Below are 24,143 nucleotides of genomic sequence, written 5' to 3'. Positions count from 1 at the left end.
AAAATCTGGTAGAGTTAAAAACGTGTTTGGGCTTCTCTCTTGGAAAATTTGCTTTTGAGGTGAGAATCAATCAATGGGTTTATTTCTATTCAGTAAACTAGAATAGGTAGCACGGGCTCGATGTAGGCCTGAGGGCTTCCCTTCAGGTGGCTGAAGTGAACTTTATGAAAACACCTTGTAGGGCCTCTGGCCTTCTGAGGTCAGTCTGGCCCCTTTCCTCCCCCAGCAAACGTAGTGAAACTCGACAAGCGAGAGAATTCATAGAGGACACGTATGAGCCGAACGTTCGTTTCTGCAAAAAGGGGCAACGCGCCCTGTGCTCGGTGGGGCCTTTCTTCCTGGGGAGGGCCCCCCCACCTGCCACCTGCCACCTGCCACCTGCCACCTGCCTGAAACACACTCTCTGTGGCCACAGCTGCCGTGAGCTCTTCCGGATGGGGCGGCTGGACCCGGGGACTCCCTGGCTTGTCTCTCAGTGTCACCCTTCACGATGGAGGGTTTGCAGAAGCCGTGTCCTAACCCAGAGGCGTTTCCGGGCTTCTGATTTGGGGGGTGACCTCGGCTAACCTAAAACCCTGTGATGCTCTCGACACCACCCACTCCCGCATGGGCTTCCCCCACCGGAGGTTCGAGATGGACCCCTGGCATGCTGTGTGGGTCTGATGCCGGACTGTCATCTTCACCACCCACCACGTGGACTAGGCCGAGGTGCCGAGTGACCACGTGGCAGTGCTGCAGCAGGGGAGGCTGCGGTGCTGTGGCCCCCTCTCCAGCCCGACCCAGGCCCACGGGCAGGGGCTCTGCCTGATGCTCAGCAAGGAGGTGAGACCCCAGGGGTAGTTGCAGGGAGACACGTACCTCCTCGGGGGGCAGAGGAGACAGATCCAGACTGCTCCCCGGTCACAACATTTCCACGTTGGGGTCAGGTCGCTCAGCAGGTGTTTATTCCAAATCCAGCCTGGGCCTTGCCTGCTGTAGGTCTCGGGGAGGTGACAGAACAGGACACAAGGTCCTTGGGGTCTCAGTCCTTATGGAGGAAACGATGTGCCTGCGAAAGGGAGAAACAGATTATGGACACTGGTGGGTGTGGAGCAAGAATTGGAATTTCAAAATAATTTGCTTAGGGATAGATGTGAAATCAGTTGATGTAAATTTGGTATGTTTGGGTTTACATTCCTTGCTGTTCCCTGACTTTTTTTTGGATAGCCTTCTGTTCTGGAGGCCGGGACCCGAAGGACACAGCTTGTGCCATGTCTCCGATGCAGACCTACATCCCACAGGCATCCCTCCGAGGCAGCAGCTGGGGCGAGCTGAGCTACACGATCCCTGAGGATGCAGACAGAGCCTGCTTCACAGGGCTTTTCCAGGCCCTGGACCAGAACCTTCACCACCTGTACCTGATGGGCTATGGGATCTCAGACACCAGCTTAGAAGAGGTACCTTCTGATGAAAGCTGCTCGAGCAGGCTTTTCTGATTCGTGCTTTGCCTCTCTGGGCATGATGGGGACGCTGTGCATTTTCATTCATTTCCCAGCTCTGACTGGCGTTTAATACACCCGACAGGTGACTGTGGTTCTTTAGGGGAAATAGCATTTCTATATTCGAGAACTTTGGTGTCTTTAATCCAGAATCACTGGCTGTCCAAACAGTTTCAGTAGCGGGAGTCTGCCTGGTCATATTTCCTCACCTGGAGGCGCCTTTCTCTTTCCACTGTGGACCTAGTCCTGCCCAGAAGTCCCGGCCCACGGTGGGCAAAGATGTGCAGAAGGTCACGCAAGGGAGCAATGTGCCCCCCACTCTGCTCCCCTCTCCCTGGGACAGAGCCGGCCGGCACCAGCCCCTCGGGGTGGGTGTGGTTTCTTTGCAGGCATGTCTGGTCTTTGGAGGAGCAGGTCCTGGGACAGACAGCTCACTGATGTGTCACAGCCCCAGGTGCTGTGTTCAGGATATAGTTTTAAGAGAAGAGAACTTTTTAAAGGAATCTTTAAAAAATCACCCGGGGCTTCCCTGGTGGCACAATGGTTGGGAGTCCGCCTGCCGATGCAGGGAACACGGGTTCGTGTCCCGGTCCAGGAAGATCCCACATGCTGCGGAGTGGCTGGGCACGTGAGCCATGACCGCTGAGCCTGCGCGTCCGGAGTCTGTGTTCCGCAGTGGGAGAGGCCACAACAGTGAGAGGCCCACGTACCGCAAAACAAAAACAAAAACAAAAACAAAAACAAAAACAAAAACAAAAACATCACCCGGATGCTTTTGTGTGTGTGTGTGGAATCTAGTTCCCCGACCAGGGATCGAACCCCTGCCCCCTGAATTGGAAGTGTGGAGTCTCAACCACTGGACTACCAGGGAAGTCCCCTGGGTGCTTTTTTTTTTTTTAAAGCTTTATTGTATAATTGATATAAAAAATCTCCATATACTTAATGTATACAGTTTGATTAGTTTGTGACATCATCACTACAATCAAGGTAGTAAACATTCACAAATCCAAAAATGTTCTCGTGCATCTCCCTCTTTTTTTTTATGTGTGCTAAGAACACATTATGTGAGAGCTGCCCTCTCAGTAAACACTTTAAGTTGGTTCTGGGCACGGTGTTGCCTGCACAGCTCTGGAATCTAATCATCTTGCTTAACTGAAACTTTATACCCGTTGAACGACAAATCCCCTATCCCCTCCCGCACCTTGGCAACCACAATTCTATGCTCTGTTCCTATGAGTTTGACTAGTTTATTCCTCACATAAGTGGAATCAAATTATTTATCCTTCTGGGTCCAGCTTATTTCACTTATTGTAATGTCCTCCGACTTCACCCATGTTGTCACACGTGATAGGATTTCCCTCCTTTTTATGGCTAAATAATATTCCATTATATATATATATATATATATATATATATGTATATATATATATGAGTGTACAAGGGCTCTAACCTTTCCATATTCTTGCCAAAAGTTTCTGCACAGCAAAAGAAACAACAGAATGAAAAGGCAACCTACAGAATGAAAGAAAATATCTGCAAACCATATATCTGATAGGGGGTTAATATCCAAAATGTATAAGGCACTCCTACAACTCAATAACAAAGAAACAAATAACCTGATTTAAAAATGGGCAAAGGACCTGAACAGACATATTTCCAAAGAAGACGTACAGATGGCCAACAGTTACGTGAAAAGATGCTCAACATCACTAACATCAGGGAAACAGAATTCAAAACCATGATGGGCAACACCACACGTGTGTTAGGATGGCTACTTTATATATATATATATATATATATATATATATATATATATACACACACACACACATATAAAAAACAAGATAACCTGATGTTTATTAAATTGGCAGTTTCTTAGGCCCATTTTCCACAAATGTTGATTCCAAAGACTTAGACATTTACATTTTTAAGCAAGCACCCCAGTTTTCCTTTGGTTTAGGTGGTCTGTGGTCACTGCTATGAAAAACACCCTATAAGCATCTCTTTAAGTTCAAATTTGATGTGAAACTTCGCAAACCCATCTGATAGAGAGTGAATCTGGGAAACTGTTGTTTTCTGCCTGTAAGACTCTGCTGTGCCTTTTTTCTAAGAAGCCATGTTTCCACCCCCCCCCCGCCGTGCGAGATCTGAGATGCACTGAGACTCTTATAACGCTATGGTTGCCCGCATCACTTCACCTAAACTTCTCTTCTCTCCCTCCGTTTAATCCTCTGTATTTCATTCTTTTTTTTTTTTTTTTTTTTATTTTGCGGTACGCGGGCCTCTCACTGTTGTGGCCTTTCCCGTTGCGGAGCACAGGCTCTGGACACGCAGGCTCAGCGGCCACGGCTCACGGGCCCAGCCGCTCCGCGGCATGTGGGATCTTCCCAGACCGGGGCACGAACCCGCGTCCCCTGCGTCGGCAGGCGGACTCTCAACCACTGCGCCACCAGGGAAGCCCTAATTCTTTTTTTTAAGCCACTTTATTCAAGTATAATTTACATACTGTAAAATTAACTGACTTTAAATAGATAATTCATTAATATTTAGCAAATGTACTGAGTTGTGCAGCCATCACCATAATGCAGTTTGAGAAGTTTTAGTTTGTTTTTCGTTATTATTCATTTTTAAAATTGGACTATAGTTGCTTTACAATGTTGTGTTAGTTTCTGCTGTACAGCAAAGTGAATCAGCCACATGTCTACATATGCCCCCTCCTCCTTGGACCTCCCTCCCGTTCCCTGAACAGTCTCACCCCTCTAAGTCATCACAGAGCACCGAGCTGAGCCTGTGCTTCATGTCTACATATGCCCCCTCCTCCTTGGACCTCCCTCCTGTTCCCTGCACAGTCTCACCCCTCTAAGTCGTCACAGAGCACCGAGCTGAGCCTGTGCTTCATTCTTAATTGCCCCTTCCTGTGATTATGGGAAGTGATTTCGGCAACGATTAATCTGGAGGATCTGCAGCCTCTCGTTTGCTTTCTCAGACCATCCTGTTTGCACAGCCCATCCTACCCGGGAGGCCATCATTCTCTGCCTCTTTACAGAGCTGTTGCAGATTCTGTGTGTCTCCTAGGCTTGGCTGTGGCGTTAGACGCAGAGCTGTCTTTGCTTCTTCGTCCCCATTTCCTCAAACTTCAAACATATGCAGGAGAGGTGGAGAGGAGACGTGTCTGCTGCCAGTTATACACGCCAAAGAAGGTTTGTGTGCCGTGTTCGCTAAAATCAGCAGAGAGCTGACCGTGGGTGCTTTGTAGAAAACCGTCTGCCAGAATGAAAATGGGAATGAAATAGACTTGGGCGGGTTAATGCTGGTGCCAGAAAGCAGCAGCTTCCGCTGAGGCCTCGGGAAGCAGGGAAAGTGTGTGGAGACGGAGTTCTCGCCAGCGCGCAGATCAGACCTGCCAGAGAAAGTGCCTAAGGCTGGTGGTGAATAGTTACAATCCTCACTTCCTGAACTGGAATCACATCTTCTCATGAAATATTTGACAAAGAATGTGTTTTACTTCTCTTAGGGTAGTCACTGCCTCAGACTTAACGACAGGACATCTTGGGGAAACCTTTGTGGGCCTGTCAGTCTTCAGGAAGCTGAAGACAGACGTGCCCTCCAGGGCACCCTCCTCCACACTCACCTCCTGGCCAGAGCAGAGGCGGGGTGAGCCGGGCGTCCTGAACCGGTACCTCCGTTCCCTCCTCCCTGATGGCATGAGATGCCGTGGGGTGTCTGAGCAGCTCTCTTTGCCTCTCTTAAAACCACAAACTCATCTCTTTGCCTCATCACCCACTTCAGCGTTCTTGTTTACACTGATTGAAATCAGATTGAGATGGGCCCACAGCTGGTGGCTTGAAGACGGCTTTGTGTGAGGCCCATCAGGCATGACTGTTACAGCCGAGAGAGGACGTCGGGGGTGGGGGTCTGGGGAAATGCACAGGGGGTGTTTCCCAAGTAGGAAGAATGGCCTTGGGGTGGGGTTGGGGAGAGCCTCAGCTCAGTGAGGTGAGAAACAGACGGGGGTGCTGGGTACAGCATTTGGTCAGCGTCCATCCGTCCCTCATCCATCTGACCCACGCAGAGCAGAACCAGAGGTGAGGGCCAAGGCTGAGGTCGCGATGGGGATGCAGCCGGAGGTGTCCCCAGGTCCTTTTCCTAACCATCTGTTAGAACTTTGGAGGGAGCTCAGGTTTGAAAACCCAAGTGTGAGGCTGTTGAGAAGCTTCAGGAGGACCTGTCTTTGGTGCATTTAAGAGAAAGCCCAAATTCTGAGCTTGCGACCAGCCCAGGGGATGTATGTAGTTGGTGGCAGAGCCAGGCTGTACCCTGGTTCTCTGAAGGTCAAGTCACTATCTTTTCAAGGCAGGTTTAAACAAAGGAGTTTCAGCAACCTTTAAATTATTCAAAAAACGTGGCTAGGTGTAAGGGATGACCCTATTCCAAAGTGAAATCCTAATTTGATTCTTTTAACATTTTGGGTGTCACGATCATAATGCTTTTTAAAAAATTTTTATTGAAGTATAGGTGATCTATAGTGTTTTGTAAGCAAAGTGATTCAGTTATACATATACATACATTCTTTTTCATATTCTTTTCCATGTGGTTTATCACAGGATATTGAATATAGTTCCCTGTGCTCTACTGTAGGACCTTGTTATTTATCCATCCTATATATACTAGTTTGCATCTGCTGACTCCAAACTCCCAGCCCTTCCCTCCCCCAAACCCCCTCCCCCTTGGTAACCACAAGTCTGATCTCTACGTCTCTGAGTCTGTTTCTGTTTCATAGGTAAGTTCATTTGTGTCATATTTTAGATTCCACATATGAGTGATATCATATGATATTTGTCTTTCTCTGTCTGACTTAATTCACTTAGTATGATCACCTCTAGGTCCATCCATGTTGCTGAAAATGGTATTATTTCATTCTTTTTTATGGCTGAGTAGTATTCCATTGTGTATATATGCCACATCCTCTTTATCCACTCCTTTGTTGATGGACATTTAGGTTGCTTCCATGTCCTGGCTATTGTAGATAATGCTGCAGTGAACATCGGGGTACATGTATCTTTTTAAATGGTTTCCTCTGGATATATGCCCAGTAGTGGGATTGCTGGGTCAAATGGTTGTTCTATTTTTAGTTTTTTAAGGAACCTCTATACTGTTCTCCATAGTGGCTGCACCAATTTACATTCCCTCCAATAGTGTAGGAGTGATCCCTTTTCTCCACACCCTCTCCAGCATTTGTTGTTTGTAGATTTTTTGATGGTGGCTAATCTGACTGGTGTGAGGTGATATCTCGTTGTAGTTTTGATATGCATTTCTCTAATAATTAGTGATGTTGAGCATCTTTTCAACAATCATAGTGCTTTTCAAAGAATCAGATCAAGGATATATACCTGTACAGCAATTGGAACCTTCAGTGGCTTTTCATGTAGAAAATTACACTATCACCTATTTTTCTCTTTTTTTAAGAAAAATCATGTACAATAAAATAGTATGATTGTTACAAGAAAACAGGTAAAGCATCATAAAAGTTGGGTAATATAGAGCTGTGAGATTATTATTAAAACAATATAGATAAATATAGTCTACTTGTTAGCTTTTTAAAGAATTAAACATACTACTCCTTTTACTTTTCAAAAGCAAGGTTACAGTAATCTAGCATGGTTTTAAATTTTGTATATTTTTATATCACCATGTTTAATATTTAAGAAATAATTGTATTTTGTTGGTTTTTGTTTTTTTGTGTTTTTTTTTGCTGTATGCGGGCCTCTCACTGTTGTGGCCTCTCCCATTGCAGAGCACAGGCTCTGGACGTGCAGGCTCAGTGGCCATGGGTCACGGGCCTAACTGCTCTGCAGCATGTGGGATCTTCCTGGACCGGGGCACGAACCTGTGTCCCCTGCATCGGCAGGCGGACGCTCAACCACTGCGCCACCAGGGAAGCCCTGTATTTTGGGTTTTATGTTATATTAATAAGCAAACCAATGTGTCACAAAATTTCTCCTTTCCTTTTACTTTTTTCCCATTTTTTTCGATTTTCTCTTTTTTCTCTTTACCTCTCCTTCCCTCCCCTGTCCCCCCCTTCCTTCCTCTCTTAATAGGAGGATATTTGATTTTGTTAGTTTTTCTTCTTTAAATGGTATGAATTATTATTCATAATTCAGTCATAATTTGCATAAATGTCATACAATTATAGTCTTTACCAGGACAAAGATTGGGGACCACCCCACCTACGTCTTTTGTGCCCTGAATGGGGTCACTGGCGGCACACTGCCTGTGCAGACGTCAGTGTGTCCACACGAGGTTGGGATTCCCGAGTCCTGGTGCTGGGACACATTTTCAACATTAATGCCCATCTGCAGGTGTTTACCTGTTTGATTAAAAGCCTACCCCCCAGGAGCCATCTGGCACTGTTAGTTTTCCATACAGCTTGCTGATTCTGTTTTCTGGATTGGTGAGAACAGATGAAATGATTTAAGCCTTTTCCTGTCTGCTAATGATTTTGGAGTCCCAGATCATGACTGGGGCGCAGTAGAAAATATAGTCATCCCTCAGCATCTGATGTGGGATTGGTTCCAGGACCCCTGTGAATACCAAAATCCCTAGATGCTCAGTCCCTTATATAAAATGGTGTGGTATTTACATATAACCTACACACATCCTCCTGTATGTTTTAAATCATCTCTAGCTTAGTTATAATACCTGATACAATATATATGCTCAGTAACTAGTTACCAGTGTGTGACAAATACAAGTGTTGCTTTTTGGAACTTTCTGGAGTTTTTTTTCTTGAATATTTTCTGAGGCAGATATGGAGGGTTGGCCATATCCCTAATACCTGATGTACCATGTTTCTGACTCAGAACCCATGTCTACTCCACGGAGATCTTCCCCACGCCAAGCACCCTCCCTACCTGTCAGAGAACACCTTTTACTCCTTGAATTCCTGGCAGTGGCAGCCCCTTGGAGAAGTCTGACCCACTGTTAAATACAGTACACTGTGTTGGTCAATTGTCATGTTTCATTACGTTTGACTCTATTAGAAGATTAAAAGCTTTGAGAACTTTATTCAAAGAGAAAACCTAAGGAACTAGCATAGCACTTAACACGTAATAAATGCTGTGCTTTGTTCTCCCAAGTTAACTCACTTCACAATTTCTCCTGAACTGTGTGTATTTATAAATAAGTGAAAGGTTTGAATTACATTATTTTAAAGATCCACAACTCTAAAATTCTCTTAACTCAGTGAACAAAGAAAGATACTATTTCTATTTCACAAAATCGTGCATCTCCCAAATAAGTATACAGTCTTTACAGAATAATTATTGATTACAAGATGCATAAATATTCATTGTTCAAAAAACCAGAAAACTGTGAAGAAGAAAAAGTAGCATGATCTCACCACACAAATAAATAGAAATTTTTAATCAGTAGGTTGAAAATGTATATAGTACTTTAACTTTTTTAAAAAGATATTTATTTATTTAGTTGCACTGGGTCTTAGTTGTGGCAGATGGGCTCCTTTTAGTTGTGGCTCGTGGACTCCTTAGTTGTGGCTTGCGAACTCTTAGTTGCAGCCTGCATGTGGGATCTAGTTCCCTAACCAGGGATGGAAGCTGGGCCCCCTGCATTGGGAGCACAGAGTCTTATCCACTGCGCCACCAGGGAAGTACCACTTTAATTTTTGAATCTAAAAAATCACTTGGTCAAATTCAAATAGTGTACAGAGTGTAGAAATTATTTCATAAAAGACAACAACTTTTCACTAAAGTATATACACCAAAACAGTAATAATTTTTCTAGTTTAATATTAGTATTGTTAGTAAATTATATTCATTCTATATGTGTTATTTTGTAACACATTTTTCTCCATTGAGTGGTTGTATTTTAAATTGTTCAATTAATCCCCTGTGTCAGACAACTTCTTGCTACTATTCTTATAAGATGTAACAAACCACCTTGTTTGCTATATTTGATGAATTTCTATTGCTTTTTGACAAATCCAGCTCTTGGATTGGAATTAAGCTGATCAAAGGTGGTTCATATTTGCCTCCCCCAGAAAGACTGAACAGGTCTGTTCTCCCAGCAGCACTGTTAAGAAGGCCCATTTCCTAAAACACTCAGTAATAATAGGGATGGACATTGTTTTTAATCCTTACCATATTGATAATCTGAAAATTTATTTTCCAGATACATTTTCTTACATAAAATATCTGATTTTGCAATAAACATATATTAGTTATTTTGTATTTTTTTTAAAAGGAACTGCATATTCAGGCATGCTGTTTGCCCTGTTTTCTTTTGGAACATTCATTTTTCAAAAATTGACTTGAAGGCATTACATTTATAATGCTTTGTTTTAAAATCTTCACGAATATTTGGATGAACTTGGCAACGTGGAGATCGCATTCTGGGCTGGATGCTGAGTCTTTAAGTAATCTTTTAACGATTGAAGCCACCTGACCAAAAAGAGTCTTTGGACATCTTCCCTAAGTAATTTTATGGTCAGTGTAAATGGGAATGAATAATTATGGATGTAACTGGAGTCCTTGAATATAATTGCACTCATAAGTCAAATGAGATAATTTGTAACAATTTGGTCCAGTATTCCAGTTTTGTCTGTTCAATTATTCATACGAATACTTACATGAGTTTAGCTGTGAATATTTGATTGGTGGTTGGATAACTGACATCAACTATCTTAGCTCTTTATTTTTCCAATTTGTGTCTAATTAACATATATGGGAAGGTGGGGAAAATTTGTTTTTCTTAATATAAGAAACACCTTTCCCCACGGACTTACTGAGGCTGTCTGATGAGCATTTACTAGGACTGGTAGTTTCATAAATGTGGTAATAATAATCCTCATTACCTCAAGGGAAAATACTACAAGTCTCTATTTTACAACTGGGGGAAATGGCATCCAGAGAGGTTAGGTAAGCTTTCAGAAGTCACACAGCATGTTGGTGGCTGAGACTGGATTCAAATCCTGGTTTACATGGATTGAAAGATGGAGCCGTCCCCATGCCACAGTGACGCTTGTGGTGGTCCCCTCTGGAGCATGGCCAGAGGGCACAGGGACGTAGTCTGACCCGGGCCCAGCTCCTCTATCACCAGGCAAATCCACCACCCAGATGGTCACGTGCTTTTTCCATTTTGTAGCGCCCGCTGTGACTTGAACAGGGGTTTGCAGTCACGGCCTGTGGTGCACGTATGTGAGAAGGTGCACAGTGTGGTAGCAGCTGCGGTGGCCAGATGTGCAGTCGAAGGATGCTGACCCGAGGGGTGTGGCTTCCGGCGGGCAGTGACCAGAGGTGTGGTGGAGGCACAAGCCCCCGGGCCCACCGGTGACTTTCAGGTCCTCTTGAATGGAAACAGTGAGGCGTCTGTCTTGGCGGTGAAACAGCTCCTGAGCCAGAGGCCGTGAGGACAGCAAGCAATCATCTCAGCAGTCATTTTGGAATCTAGGGGTTTGGCAACCAACATCTCAGTTATTTCTGCTTGAGTTAGATAATTCATGTAATTGCCCTAATAGGTCTGCATACATAATGCCATGCATCAGTGTTATCCGGCATTAGAATCTCCTAAAATGATCAGTAAGGGGGTATTTTGTATTCGTGTCTACGTTTATATGATGAAGGATCGAATTTAGCTTAATATACCTTTTCTAGCACTAGAGTCTCTCTATCTGCTGATTTAATAATGCTTTATGAGAGTTATATGTGAATCACCATTAGTTGTGCATTAAATCACAATTCTTTTTTTTTTTTTTGCGGTACGCGGGCCTCTCTCTGTTGTGGCCTCTCCCGTTGCGGAGCACAGGCTCTGGATGCGCAGGCTCAGCGGCCACGGCTCACGGGCCCAGCCGCTCTGCAGCATGTGGGATCTTCCCAGACCGGGACACGAACCCGTGTCCCCTGCATCGGCAGGCGGACTCTCAACCACTGCGCCACCAGGGAAGCCCAAATCAGCAATTCTTTAACCCAGCTGAGCATTAGAATCCCCTGGGAAGTTTTGTTTTCTTCTTTTTCTTTTTAAAGCAGATTTTAATCTCTGAGTCTGTGAAAATCTGATTCTGTCTGAGGTGGGACCTGGAAATCAGCATTTAAAACAAGGTCCCCAGGTGAATCTGAAATGTAGCCGGAAGTATTAACCACTATTTTCACCACAAGCCCAGCCTCATGAGAGAGCGCTGCTTGTTTTATAATAAAATGTTACTTTGTATCATAATGTGCCTCTCATCATGTGACCTTCAGTGCAGTAAAGCCTGTCAACCCTAATCTTCAAAGCATCTGGTAAAGGGCTTCACCTTCTTCCACCTGCCACGCGTACTCAGCGCTTCACACAGTTATCCGCCGAATATGCCACACTGGTTAATAGCTCATGTGCTGGTCTTTAAACATCCAGATTTCCTTGACTGCCTTCAAACATCTCCTGGTGGGTCTTAAGGATTCTGCCTAAATGTCCCCACTTTCCCCCAAACCTCCCAGGACTGCGTCTTTGATTCCAATCCTTGAAGCACTGCCCACCACATTACATTAGTTTACAGTGTGTTGGGTTGTTTACATTTTTATCTCAATCCCTGTGTTACACCTTTTTTGAGGACAGAAACCAAAGAGCCAGAGCCTGTACACGCTGGCTCTCAGGGAGGATCTACAGATGAGGGGGTTCTTTCAGATACGCATTTTCTTCTCCAGCTGTGCCTCTGCAGCTCTGCTCTCAGTGCTATTATCAATCTTTTATCTTTCAAGATGGTAGTTTCTTTAAAAATGTTTTCTTCCGGGACTTTAAACTTATTCACTGCTCTTTTATTAACTGTATTTTAGTTTGATGTTTGTAAGCAGTACAGTCAATTTAGCATATCTGTTCTTTGTTTCTTCCTTTTTTTTTTTTGGCCGCACTGCATGGCTGGTGGGATCTCAGTTCCCCGACCAGGGATTGAACCTGGGCCGCGGTGGTGAAAGTGCAGAGTCCTAACCACTGGACCGCCAGGGAGCTCCCACATCTGTTCTTTCAGAGGCCGCTTTTCTTGTGCGATACTTTAGGAGGAACCAGTGGGGGGGTCCGTGGGCCTGGCCGAGGTTCAGTGCGTCGTCCTTTAGATGTGCCTGGCTGGAGGCTGCAGTCCATGGGCCTCTCTGTTTGCTCCCAACTTTGCATCATCAGCTGTATACAGAATCTGCTCTCACGGGCTGTTTGGCCGGAATGGGGGCAGGTTCACTGCACAGAGTCTGTGGACCCCAATGACCACCCTACGAGGGAGCCTGGCAGGAGGGCCGGGCCAGGTCGCCCAGTTCGTGCTGTGCTTTCCGGGTTTACCTTTTGCCTCTCTGTTTGAGGAGGGCTGTTATCAGATTTGCCGCGTAAGGAAGGGAGGCCGGTGCTGAGGCGAGGTCGGGACCCCCTGCCCTGGCCCCGTGAGGCTGCCCCAGCTCCTCCTCACCGGGGATGCCCCGGATGTGGTGGAGGATGCAGGGTGCGGGGGTTCGCAGGGACCTGGGGAGAGGCAGGCATGGTGCCGCCCGAATCCTGACCAGGATGTAACCTGCGAGGGGGAAGACACGGGGTGAGAACAGAGGAGGAGAGCCAGGAGAGGGGGTGCCCTCTCTGCCACCTCCCACCCCTCCCTCGGGGACCTTGGAACGTCTTGGTTTTCTAATTTTTTTTTTTTTTTTTTTTTTTGCGGTACGCGGGCCCCTCACTGTCGTGGCCTCTCCCGTTGTGGAGCACAGGCTCTGGATGCACAGGCTCAGCGGCCATGGCTCACGGGCCCAGCCACTCTGCAGCATGTGGGATCTTCCCGGACCGGGGCTCGAACCCACGTCCACTGCATCGGCAAGCGGACTCTCAACCACTGCGCCACCAGGGAAGCCTTGGTTTCGTACTTCTTGTGCGAGAATGCAGGCTCATGTCGCAGGCTTTGTTTTAACCCGTGAGAATAAACACAAGCCCCGTCTCCCCATCCTTTTGCGTCTGCCTGCCCCCCTTCAGAAGTAGGAGCGGAGTGGGGGCCACCGAGACTTCTGTCCTTGAGTTTCATATCGTGAGACGCCCCGTGTGTGTAACTTTCTGGTGTGTCCTCAGGGTAGAGTGGGAGCTGCTGGTGCTCCTGGGCTCAGGGATCAGTGAAGGGACCTGCACGACGGGCGGCGTGTCGGGAATGCCACGTGGGCCCCAGGCACTGACCAGCCGTATCTTCCCGTCCCCTCAGATGGCACGCCTGCTGGGCCCCCCTGGTGCGGGGCGGTGCCCTGCTCTGGGCACAGACGGCCGCCCTCCTGCTGAAGTGGCTCCGCCACTCGGGTCGGGCCTGGAAGGGCACCGCCTCTGACCTGCTGCTTCCCGTGCTCTTCGTGGCCTTGGCGATGGGCTTGCTCATGGTGAGGCCTTTGGCCGTCGGCTGCCCTCCCCTCAAACTGACACCTGGCCATTATGACATGGCCAAAACCTACTTTTTCAGGTAAGAACATTTTTTGGCTTCTTCCCTTCTATTTCCAAATTATGTCAGGACAGATTAGGAATAACAGTAGCTCTGATTCTTTAAGAATTTCAAACATACATGCGTTGTCATCGTTTTGGAGGTCAGTGTTCCCGAGGGTGAGCACTGAGAAGCTCCTGCTTCTTTCGGGGCCTGTCTTACGACACATGCTGAGGACAGATGCGGCAAGCCTGGTCCAACCTCTGTGCCCCCCGGGCTCCCTTTGGTGGAAGGGGACACGGCCGCTGACATGCAGAGAGTGGGGCTCACAACCGCCCACGGGCCCTGAGCTGGGACTGGGAGGGCTGCATGTGGTCCAGAGTGGTTAGGACTTTAGAAGAATATATACATTGTCTATTTCACAAACCCTCCAAGGCTGCTTCTGGGACACTGGCCCTTAGCTGCACGCCCCTCTCTGCAGAGAAATGTCTGGATTTTCTCTCTAAACAGGAGGGGGCCCCGGCACAGCCCCAAGCCAGATTAAGTCCTGTTCTGCCAATACGTTCAGGCCAGTCTGAGTGTTGCTGCCAGATGAGTTTATGTAGGAAATTCTCAGAGCCTCCAGGGGTGTTGTTTCACCCATGGGGGGCTGGGGACCCGAGAGAGGTCCCGGCCTCCTGAGAGCCTCGCCCTGGGTGGGCTGGTCCCTCTGGACCAAGTTCAGAGCATCTTCGCTGAGCATCTGCCGCGGCCGGGATCTGGGCGTCTTTACACCGAGTGCCGACCCTGGACCATCTTCCTTCCAGCAGGCCCTGCTCAGTCCCATCGGGGCCAAGACCTGGACTCGGGGCGCCTGGTCCACGCTGAGCAGGCATCTTCATCGGGCCGAGCATGGTGTGGGCAGCCAGGAGGTCGGGGGTAGGTTTGCTTTTGTCAAATGCATATCTTGATGAAAGTACTGAGCTGCATTGTCTAGGCTCTGAGTCCTTGCTGATCTTTCGCCACTTTTACAACGGTATGTGTTGCGGAGTTAAACAAATAGAGGCACAAAAGGAAAAGTCGAGAATGAACTGTTTGGTTGGCTTCTATCTCCGTGGTAACGGGATCCCCCCACCCCCCCAGCCTTGTGTGAAGAACCATGCATCTGTCCCGAGCATTCCTTTCCAAGAGGGGTCCTCCTCTCTGGCCCAGTGCTTTATTTACCTGCTCTCACCCCTCATTTATGGAATGGTTAAATGTGTGAGAATGTCCACTAATGCTTCTTACCGGCCAGATGTTCAGATTTCTGTTGCACTCCTCAGGTATGTAAGAGCTGTGACTATTTTGAGCTTTTCAGTTACAAAATTGCAACTGTCCGTTGTTTTCCACCTTCATACATTTCCATCACAAGTTTTTCAGGGGTAACGTCAGTATTTTCAGGATGCATATTACCAGATTATCCTTATAAATGTGCACCAATTTACAGCCCCATAAAACCCTTGATTCTTTTATCCAACAAGTATTTATTATGCACCTACTACATGCCACGTACCGTTCTTGGTAGTCACACGCGTATGAACAGAACAGGCCCGAATCCCCACATTCGTGGGAGAGAGGAAGCTTATTTCTCTAAATCTGCACTCTTGCGTTTGAGGCCCAGACCTGCTGACGCATCGCTTTGTTAGGCGGCTCTTAGGTTACTCTTGAGACTGAATGTTCTCAGTCACTTTATGATTGTTTTAAATTGCACTTTACATGTTGAATGGATTGAGCATCCCACGCGATTAAGTCACATTCTCAGTGATCTCCCTTCCCCTCTGCCCCGTCTTCCCCTCTTCACCTTTTCTTTTCAGGCAGGTGAAGATTTCTCTACATGGCGTTCATGTCACTGAAACCATTTTCAAACAGCATTGAGATGATTGCAAATAGCCATTCACTTTCTCCACTGCGTTATCCATTTGGTAATTATGTTTTTTTTTTGTCTGGGAGCATTTTTCCTGTTCTCACAGTATTAATCTCTCATAGAAGGAATGCACTCCAAATTACACTGAGTCTGAGAATGATAGATATTTTCATATTTCCTTCCATTTCTAAGAAGCTGAGGAGGCTTCTTACATATCTGTTGCTCATTTTCTCATCCTTACAGACGGGCCGGGCCATAGGATAGGGTGTGTGTTCTGTCAGAAATTGCGTATTTCCCCTCTTCTAACCTTTAGTTTCAGACTAAGCAGAAAGAACGAGTTTCCGTGTCGTTAGTTTTTGTTTCGTAGAGTAGCAGTCTACCTAGTTATGAGGGGAAACTATAAAACGCTGCCCGAGATGGCTCATGCGGATGCAGACTCCCCTGCTCTTCTGGGCTCTCCTCGTGGGCGAGGAGGGGCCTCTACCCCTTCGGGTTGCACAGCTGCTCTGCTTAAGGCTCAGCATGGACACCACTACCTCCTTCTGTGTCCTCCTTCTGCTCTAGTGGGGTGACCACGTGTCCCGCTTTGCTCAGAGCTGAGGCCTGTCATCTTGGCATCCATATCAATCATGCCCTTTCACTCTCAGAAGTGTCCTGGGAACCGTGTCTTAGTTTCAGAAAGAAAGTCCTGTGTAGGCAAGTGACTCTCAGTTGCTGTTACTTTATTTATTTAGTTCTGGTTCAAGGTGTCTATTCATCCAGCGAATTTGCTTTTATTGTGGTGAAATATATACAACACAAATTTTACCATTTGAGCTATTTTTAAGTGTATCCACATTATATTCACTGAGCATCTGCGCTGTTTGAGTTTCTCTGGCTGCTGGGACCCTCGGCCGTGTCTGTCCTGAGATGCCCAGGCAGCCACGCTCCCTGGCTCAGGAGTAAGAAGGCGTCTGCTTTCCTCCTTCGGGCCAAGAGACCAGGGAGGCTGAAGTCCGCAGGTCTCCGAGGGCCACCTTCTGCAGGATGGCCCTTTTTCCTCCCCACTCCGGGTGCTTTGCACCTGTTCTTCAAATGCCGTCCCTGTGTTGCCTGGCCTGAGGCACCTCTGCCTGTGGAAGCTCCCACGGAGCCCGCGGACCCCCGGAGCCGTTGCCAGTCAGTCCAGGGCTGGCACGGGGCAGGGGTATGGGGGAAGGCCCACGCAGGCTGCTTTCTCGAGTTGGTTTGATCTCCATCTGCGTCAGAGTCATCTGGGACTCTTGTTAACACGAAGCCCCTTGGGGCGCTGGTGAAGAATATGCGCTGGTTCAAGCAAGCCCCTGATCACGCTGCTGCACGTGGAGTTTTGAGAAATTCTGACGTGGAGAGGAAGAAGTGCCCCGTGTAGGAAATGCCTCAGGAATCCCAGTCGAGCACTCTTTCCAATCCCTAGAGTCTGGTAAGGACAGGCTTCATGTGCTTCTAACAGCACTTTAAATACAGCCAAGAGTTTGAAGACAACCAAAAAGAAATCGTTTAAGAACAAGCATTTGTATTGTATGGCAACAGGGCTCATTTAAAGCGAGTTCTTTTTTCCTTGTTTTTCAAGTGACCTCTAGACCTAAGCCAAAAAGTAGTAAAAAGTAAACCACAACTTTGAAACTTGCTCTTAGTAATTATTCCAAGTAAACTACTTTGTGGATCAATATTTTTTTTTCAGAAAAAAAAACATTTCAAACTTTCATATTTGTTCTTGGGTTAATGGGCCAAAAGAGAGCTATTCAGAGTATTTCCACAGATGCCACAAATAACGTTTTCATTTTATGGGCAACATTTCCATGGAAAATACGTCCCTTTCCTTCTAAAAGTGTGTTCTCATTTGTCAGAAACAGAGGTCACGCTGCCTACTTATGAGACATAGCTTTGTTGTAAATTTCAGCATCTTTCATCGCTGTGTGTTTCTGGACACAGCTGTATGGAATCAGATTAGGCCAGTTGTAAACCACCTGGATATTTAAAAATCTTGGTTGTATTTCATGCAGTGGGGAAGAAGGTGTTTTCCTATAAATAGTTATTCTTTTCTTTTTTGCGGTACGCGGGCCTCTCACTGTTGCGGCCCCTCCCGCTGCAGAGCACAGGCTCTGGACGCGCAGTCTCAGCGGCCATGGCTCACAGATCCAGCCGCTCCGCGGCATGTGGGATCCTCCCGGACCGGGGTACGAACCTGTGTCCCCTGCATCAGCAGGCGGACTCTCAACCCCTGCGCCACCAGGGAAGCCCGTAGTTATTCTGTTTGGTTTTGGATGCTATAGCGGTGTTCACATTCCAACTAAGGCCTGAAAGTAAAGTTGTCCTCAGCTCGGTGTAGTGAGCTGTTCTTTCTTTTCCATTTATAATCGGTCCTTTCTGAAAGGTAAGAGGTCTGGGAAGATCACATTGCGGGAAGTAAAATAACTGGGTAGAGATGAAGGAGTAGGCCTACGATTTCAGTGCATTAGCAAGATGACAGTTTGTTCCACAGAGTGCTTTTGAGAATCGGCTGTGTTCTGACTACTGTCCTAAGCCTTCCCATTTCTCTCATGGATTGTTTTGTTCTGCGATGAGAAGCCCACAGTTAAGCCAGTGGAGATGTTGCAGCCACTGGGAGGAAACGGGATAGAAGAGGTGGCAGATGGGGGCTCACAGGAGGAGGAACTTGGGGCTTAGTGGCTGGAGACGGTGTCCAACCAGGTAGCAGGGAAGAGGATGCCCTTCAGAGGGAGCTGGTCTGCCCCGTCAGAGGGCGGTTCCACTGGGCTGGACCGGGGTGCCTTCTGGGAGAGAAAGTCGGGAAGAGCAGGGAGGGACTTGAATACTCTTTCAAGGCTCATAGGTGACAGGGAACCAGTGATATATTTTGAGCAGAGAATACACCAGGTTGCTGCATGAGAGGCTCACTGCCGATTATGGAAATTGGGAATCTCTGTAAAGTTCCCGTCTGTGCTGCGGCTGCACTGCTCGAGGATGGACATTGCGCCTCATTCTGGGCTTTGACGTGTACTTTCAGGAAGTGGGGTGCACGAACCTCACCTACCCAGACCTCCCCAGGTTTAATCGCTGGTAGAAGGTCAAAAGGTGTTCAGGGGTCAACTCTGCTTTGTCTATAAACAAAGAAATCGATTAGAAGACTCAGTGGTTGAAGGTTACTTTGCAGTGTCTACATTTCTTCAGAGAAGCTAATGTTGACGTTCTTTAGAAAAAAAACATTTATGCTCATTTGTTAATTTATATACTGCTTCTTTCCAAAAATTTGAGGTCATCGTTCACATGCAAATGATCTATCATTTTTTCCTTTATTTTGAGGATAAGTGTTCCCAGCGATGTCTATTCAAAAGCATTTTGTAAATTACATAAGTTCTAGAAAGTAATAAATCTCTATTCTTTCATAAACACTTATCATCCAGAATTTTAATTAATTGAAATGAGCCCCACTCCTAATCAGCCAGGTTTAAAATATCGTCTCCTTTACATTTTCTCAAGCCGAGATATTTCCTACAATTGATGGATAAAATTTAATGTAGAGTTTGTTTCTGTATCTCTCCCAGACTATAAGAATAGTGTGTCTTATCTTTGATGGTGTCTTCAATAAGGAGATTCCATCTTGGTGGCCTTGGTTCCCATGGATGCTGCTTGAACTGTGAACAGACTTCTGAGATTTGTGCCAGTAAAAGAGATACTATAATTCATTGTGTCCTTAGAGCATACATAGGACTTCTTACCAAGAAGATGTTCAATATAATTCACATATAGAAACACACAAGAAAACAGATAGAAGAAGTTGTTTTGTGGGACTTCCCTGGAGGTCCAATGATTAAGACTTCGTGCTTCCCCTGCAGGGGATACGGGTTTGATCACTGGCCGGGGAACTAAGATCCCACGGCTGTGCAGCGCAGCCAAAAGCATAAATAAATAAAATAAAAAAATTAAACTACTTTATGAAAAACAGAAGTTGTTTTGTTGCAGGGCTATGCTATAGGACACGTACTGATAGCATATCAGAGCTCTAGCAGTCAGAGAATAGTTTTATAGACTTTAATGTATTAACATGATGTAATACAATGCAGCCTTTAAAATTAATTTTTAAAAAACATACAAAAATGTCAGAGTTGGTAATATTATAATTTTAAGTGAAAGGATGAGAAAAATAATACACTTGAATGCAAGTATATAAAAATGCATTATCTGTGGTGGTAAAACTGTGCTTTTAAGACATTTCTTCATCCGGTTGCTGGTTTGGCTTCATCATAAAAAAGGTGAACGATTAGCTCTATATGTGCTGCTAGGAACATGTGCCTGGACAGTTGGCCTGGGCTCTCTCTGACAGACTGTCCTGTGAGCTCCCAGGCAACTACTAACCTCCCACCTTGTTTCCTTTGTCTCATGACAAGCAGCAGTGAGAACGGTGACATGGAGCTCGGCCGCATGCTTTTGCAGAAGTTTGGGGATCAGGACCTGCTCTGTGCTGACTTACACTCAGACCTGTAAGTGTCCGATGCAGAAATGCAGCCTCCAGCCAGCCGCCCCCAGGCTGGCAGGACTGGCTTCTCCAGGACTCTGTCACCTGTTCTCGCTGTAGGGCTGAGACTGAGCAGGCCTGAGGGTGCTGCCGTCTAAGATGACCTGAAATAAGCTTCATCATCGCCCCTTCCCTTCCTTGGTGAATACATGCTTTATATCATTGCAAAAAACATTAATTAATAATGAATAACATTCCCTTTGCTAACTAAAACCCCCAAAGAACAAAGCTAAAAGAATAAGGTGGCAATTAAGTATGAAATATGTAGTAACTGTTGTTTGCTTTTGGGGTAAACTTGTACCTATGAAAAGATTAATTGTACTTTTTTTAACTAAAGGGAGTGAAAAAGTCCGTAACATCAGTGTGGGTGTGAATTACTTTGAAGACTTTGTTTTCTAGGTTTTGCAAATGATACTATAGAGATGACCTTTCATGAAACCTTGATAAAACATGCCTTTCTTCATAAACATACCTTTCTTCTCTCTTTCTTATTTTGCTCGACTGTTATTTATTGAGGATCTACTATAAATATCATGTTGTTGTAGGAACCAGGATTGATGGAGCACATGGCCCCCGCCTCAAGAATTTACAAACGGGGAAAGTGATAAAAACCATAATGATGTATTAAGTATTAAAGTGTATGGTTTTCGTAATAAATATACAAATCCAGACAGTAATACAATATTGGCATATGTTTTCCTAATTTGGGATGACATTCTGTGCATTAGTCATGTTGGTGATTAGCACAAGACCGAGTAACTGTTAGCAGTCTCAGTGAGGAAGAATTAATAGAAAATTAATTACATTGTTTCACTTTAGTTTTCTCTTGAAAAAGAAAGTAATTTTTTTTAGCTAAATAAAAGCTTCCATAGTGATGCTTTTATTTCCCTTCTGTCCAAAGAAACACACAGGATGTAAAAAGCGTCTACCTTTGAGAAATTGAAATATAACCTGTGGCCCTGAAGGGTGTAGTCTGGGCCCAACCTGGCAACAAAGAAAGAACAGTTGGCAGAAAAAAAGGTATATATATATTTTATTGGAGTATGATTGCTTTACAATGTTGTGTTAGATACTGCCAAACAGTGAAGTAAATCAGCTATATGTATACATATATCCCCTCCCTCTTGGACCTCCCTCCCCCTCCCATCCCATCCCACCCATCTAGGTCATCACAGAGCACTGAGCTGAGTTCCCCACCTTCTCCCATGTGTCCGCACATCCATTCTCTATGTCTGTGTCTCTATTCCTGCCCGGGAAATAGGTTCATCTGTACTATTTTTCTAGATTCCACAAATACGTGTTAATATATGATATTTGTTTTTCTCTTTCTGATGTACTTCACTCTGTATGACAGACTCTAGGTCCATCCACATCTCTACAAATGATCCAATTTCATTCCTTTTCATGGCTGAGTAATGTTCCATTATATATATGTATCACATATTCTTTATCCATTCCTCTGTTGATGGACATTTAAGTTGCTTTCATGTCCTGGCTATTATAAATAGTGCTGCAATGAACATTGGGGTGCGTGTATCTTTTTGAATTATGGTTTCCTCCAGGTATATACCCAGGAGTGGGATTGCTGGATCACACAGTAGTTCTATTTTTAGTTTTTTTAAGAAACCTCCATACTGTTCTCCATAGTGGCTGTATCAATTTACATTCCCACCAACAGTGTAGGAGGGTTCGCTTTTCTCCACACCGTCCAGCATTTATTGTTTGTAGATTTTTTGATGATGGCCATTCTGACCAGTGTGAGGTGATACCTCATTGTAGTTTTGATTTGCCTTTCTCTAATGATTAGTGATGTTGAGCATCTTTTCATGTGTTTGTTGGCAATTTGTATATCTTCTTTGGAAAAAATGTCTATTTAGGTCTCCTGCCCATTTTTGGATTGGGTTGTTTGTTTTTTTGATATTCAGCTGCATGAGCTGTTTGTATATTTTGGAGATTAATCCTTTGTCTGTTGCTTCATTTGCAAATATTTTCTCCTGTTTTGAGAGTTGTCTTTTCACCTTGTTTATGGTTTCCTTTGCTGTGCAAAAGCTTTTGAGTTTAATTAGGTCCCATTTGTTTATTTTTGTTTTTATTTCCATTTCTCTAGGAGGTGGGTCAAAAAGGATGTTGCTGTGATTTATGTCATAGAGTGTTCTGCCTGTGTTTTCCTCTAAGAGTTTTATAGTGTCTGGCCTTACAGTTAGGTCTTAGTCCATTTTGAGATTATTTTTGTGTATGGTGTTAGGGAGTGTTCTAATTTCATTCTCTTACATGTAGCTGTCCAGTTTTCCCAGCACCACTTATTGAAGAGGCTGTCTTTTTTCCATTGTATATTCTTGCCTCCTTTGTCATAGATTAGGTTACCACTGCTGCATGGATTTAGCTCTGGACGTTCTATCCTGTACCACTGATCTATATTTCTGTTTTTGTGCCAGTACCATACTGTCTTGATTACTGTAGCTTTGTAGTATAGTCTGAAGTCAGGGAGTCTGATCCCTCCAGCTCCATTTTTCCTTCTCAAGATTGCTTTGACTATTCAGGGTCTTTTGTGTTTCCATACAAATTTTAAAACTTTTTGTTCTAATTCTGTGAAAAATGCCATTGGTAATTTGATAGGGATTGCATTGAATCTGTAGATTTGGTTTGGGTGCTACAGTCATTTTCACTATATTGATTCTTCCAATCCAAGAACATGGTATATCGCTCCATCTGTTTGTGTCATCTTTGATTTCTTTCATCAGTGTTTTATAGTTTTCTGTGTTCAGGTCTTTTGCCTCCTTAGGTAGATTTATTCCTAAGTATTTTATTCTTTTTGTGGCAATGGTAAATGGGATTGTTTCCTTAATTTCTCTTTCTGATCTTTCATTGTTAGTATATAGGAATGTAAGAGATTTCTGTGCATTAATTTTGTAACCTGCAACTTTAGCAAATTCAGTGATTAGCTCCAATAGTTTTTTGGTAGCACCTTTAGGGATCTCTATGTTTAGTATCATGCCATCTGCAGACAGTAACAGTTTTACTTATTTTCCAGTTTGGATTCCTTTTATTTCTTTTTCTTCTCTGATTGCCATGGCTAGGACTTCCAAAACTATGTTGAATGATAGTGGCGAGAGTGGACATCCTTGTCTTGTTCATGATCTTAGAGAAAATGTGTTCAGTTTTTCACCATTGAGAATGACGTTTACTGTGGGTTTGTCATATATGGCCTTTATTATGTTGAGAAAAGTTCCCTCTATGCCCACTTTCTGGAGAGTGTTTATCATAAATAGGTGTTGAATTTTTCCAGAAGCTTTTTCTGCATCTATTGGGATGATCATATGGTTTTTATCCTTCAATTTGTTAATATGGTGTATTACATTGACTGATTCGCATATATTGAAGAATCGCATTCCTGGGATAAACCCCACTTGATCATGGTGTACGATCCTTTTAATGTGCTGTTAGATTCTGTTTGCTAGTATTTTTTTTGAGGATTTTTGCATATATGTTCATCAGTGATATTGGCCTGAGTTTTCTTTTTTTGTGTCATCTTTGTCTGGTGTTGGTATCAGGGTGATGGTGGCCTCATAGAATGAGTTTGGGAGTGTTCCTCCCTCTGCTATAATTTGGAAGAGCTTGAGAAGGACGGGTGTTAGCTGTTCTCTAAATACTTGATAGAATTTGCCTGTGAAGCCGTCTGGTCCTGGGCTTTTGTTTGTTGGGAGATTTTTTTTTTTTTAATTGGAGTATCTAGTCTTTCAAGAGGGATAAAGAAGTAGAGTCAATGCTCAGGGAGCGGAACATTTTCTGAATTCTGCTCAGACGTCTGTTTTACCTTCAGATACTGTTGGA

At 44.9% G+C, this 24,143-nt stretch overlaps 1 protein-coding gene across 1 annotated transcript in view; it reads left to right on the top strand.

Annotated features, from left to right (window-relative positions):
- ABCA13 (ATP binding cassette subfamily A member 13) overlaps nucleotides 1–24,143 on the top strand; it is a 260,151-nt gene that overhangs the window by 110,801 nt on the left and 125,207 nt on the right. Inside the window, 6 exon segments of the mRNA XM_032642592.1 lie at nucleotides 665–822; nucleotides 1,207–1,222; nucleotides 1,225–1,436; nucleotides 10,834–10,898; nucleotides 13,687–13,935; nucleotides 20,185–20,276. Of these exon segments, the coding sequence (XP_032498483.1) occupies nucleotides 665–822; nucleotides 1,207–1,222; nucleotides 1,225–1,436; nucleotides 10,834–10,898; nucleotides 13,687–13,935; nucleotides 20,185–20,276 (792 nt within the window).

This window comes from Phocoena sinus, chromosome 9 (genome assembly GCF_008692025.1).
Source record: "Phocoena sinus isolate mPhoSin1 chromosome 9, mPhoSin1.pri, whole genome shotgun sequence".
NCBI lineage: Eukaryota > Metazoa > Chordata > Mammalia > Artiodactyla > Phocoenidae > Phocoena > Phocoena sinus.
The sequence above is the reverse complement of the archived record's forward strand: the minus strand, read 5'-3'. Positions and strand labels throughout refer to the sequence as shown.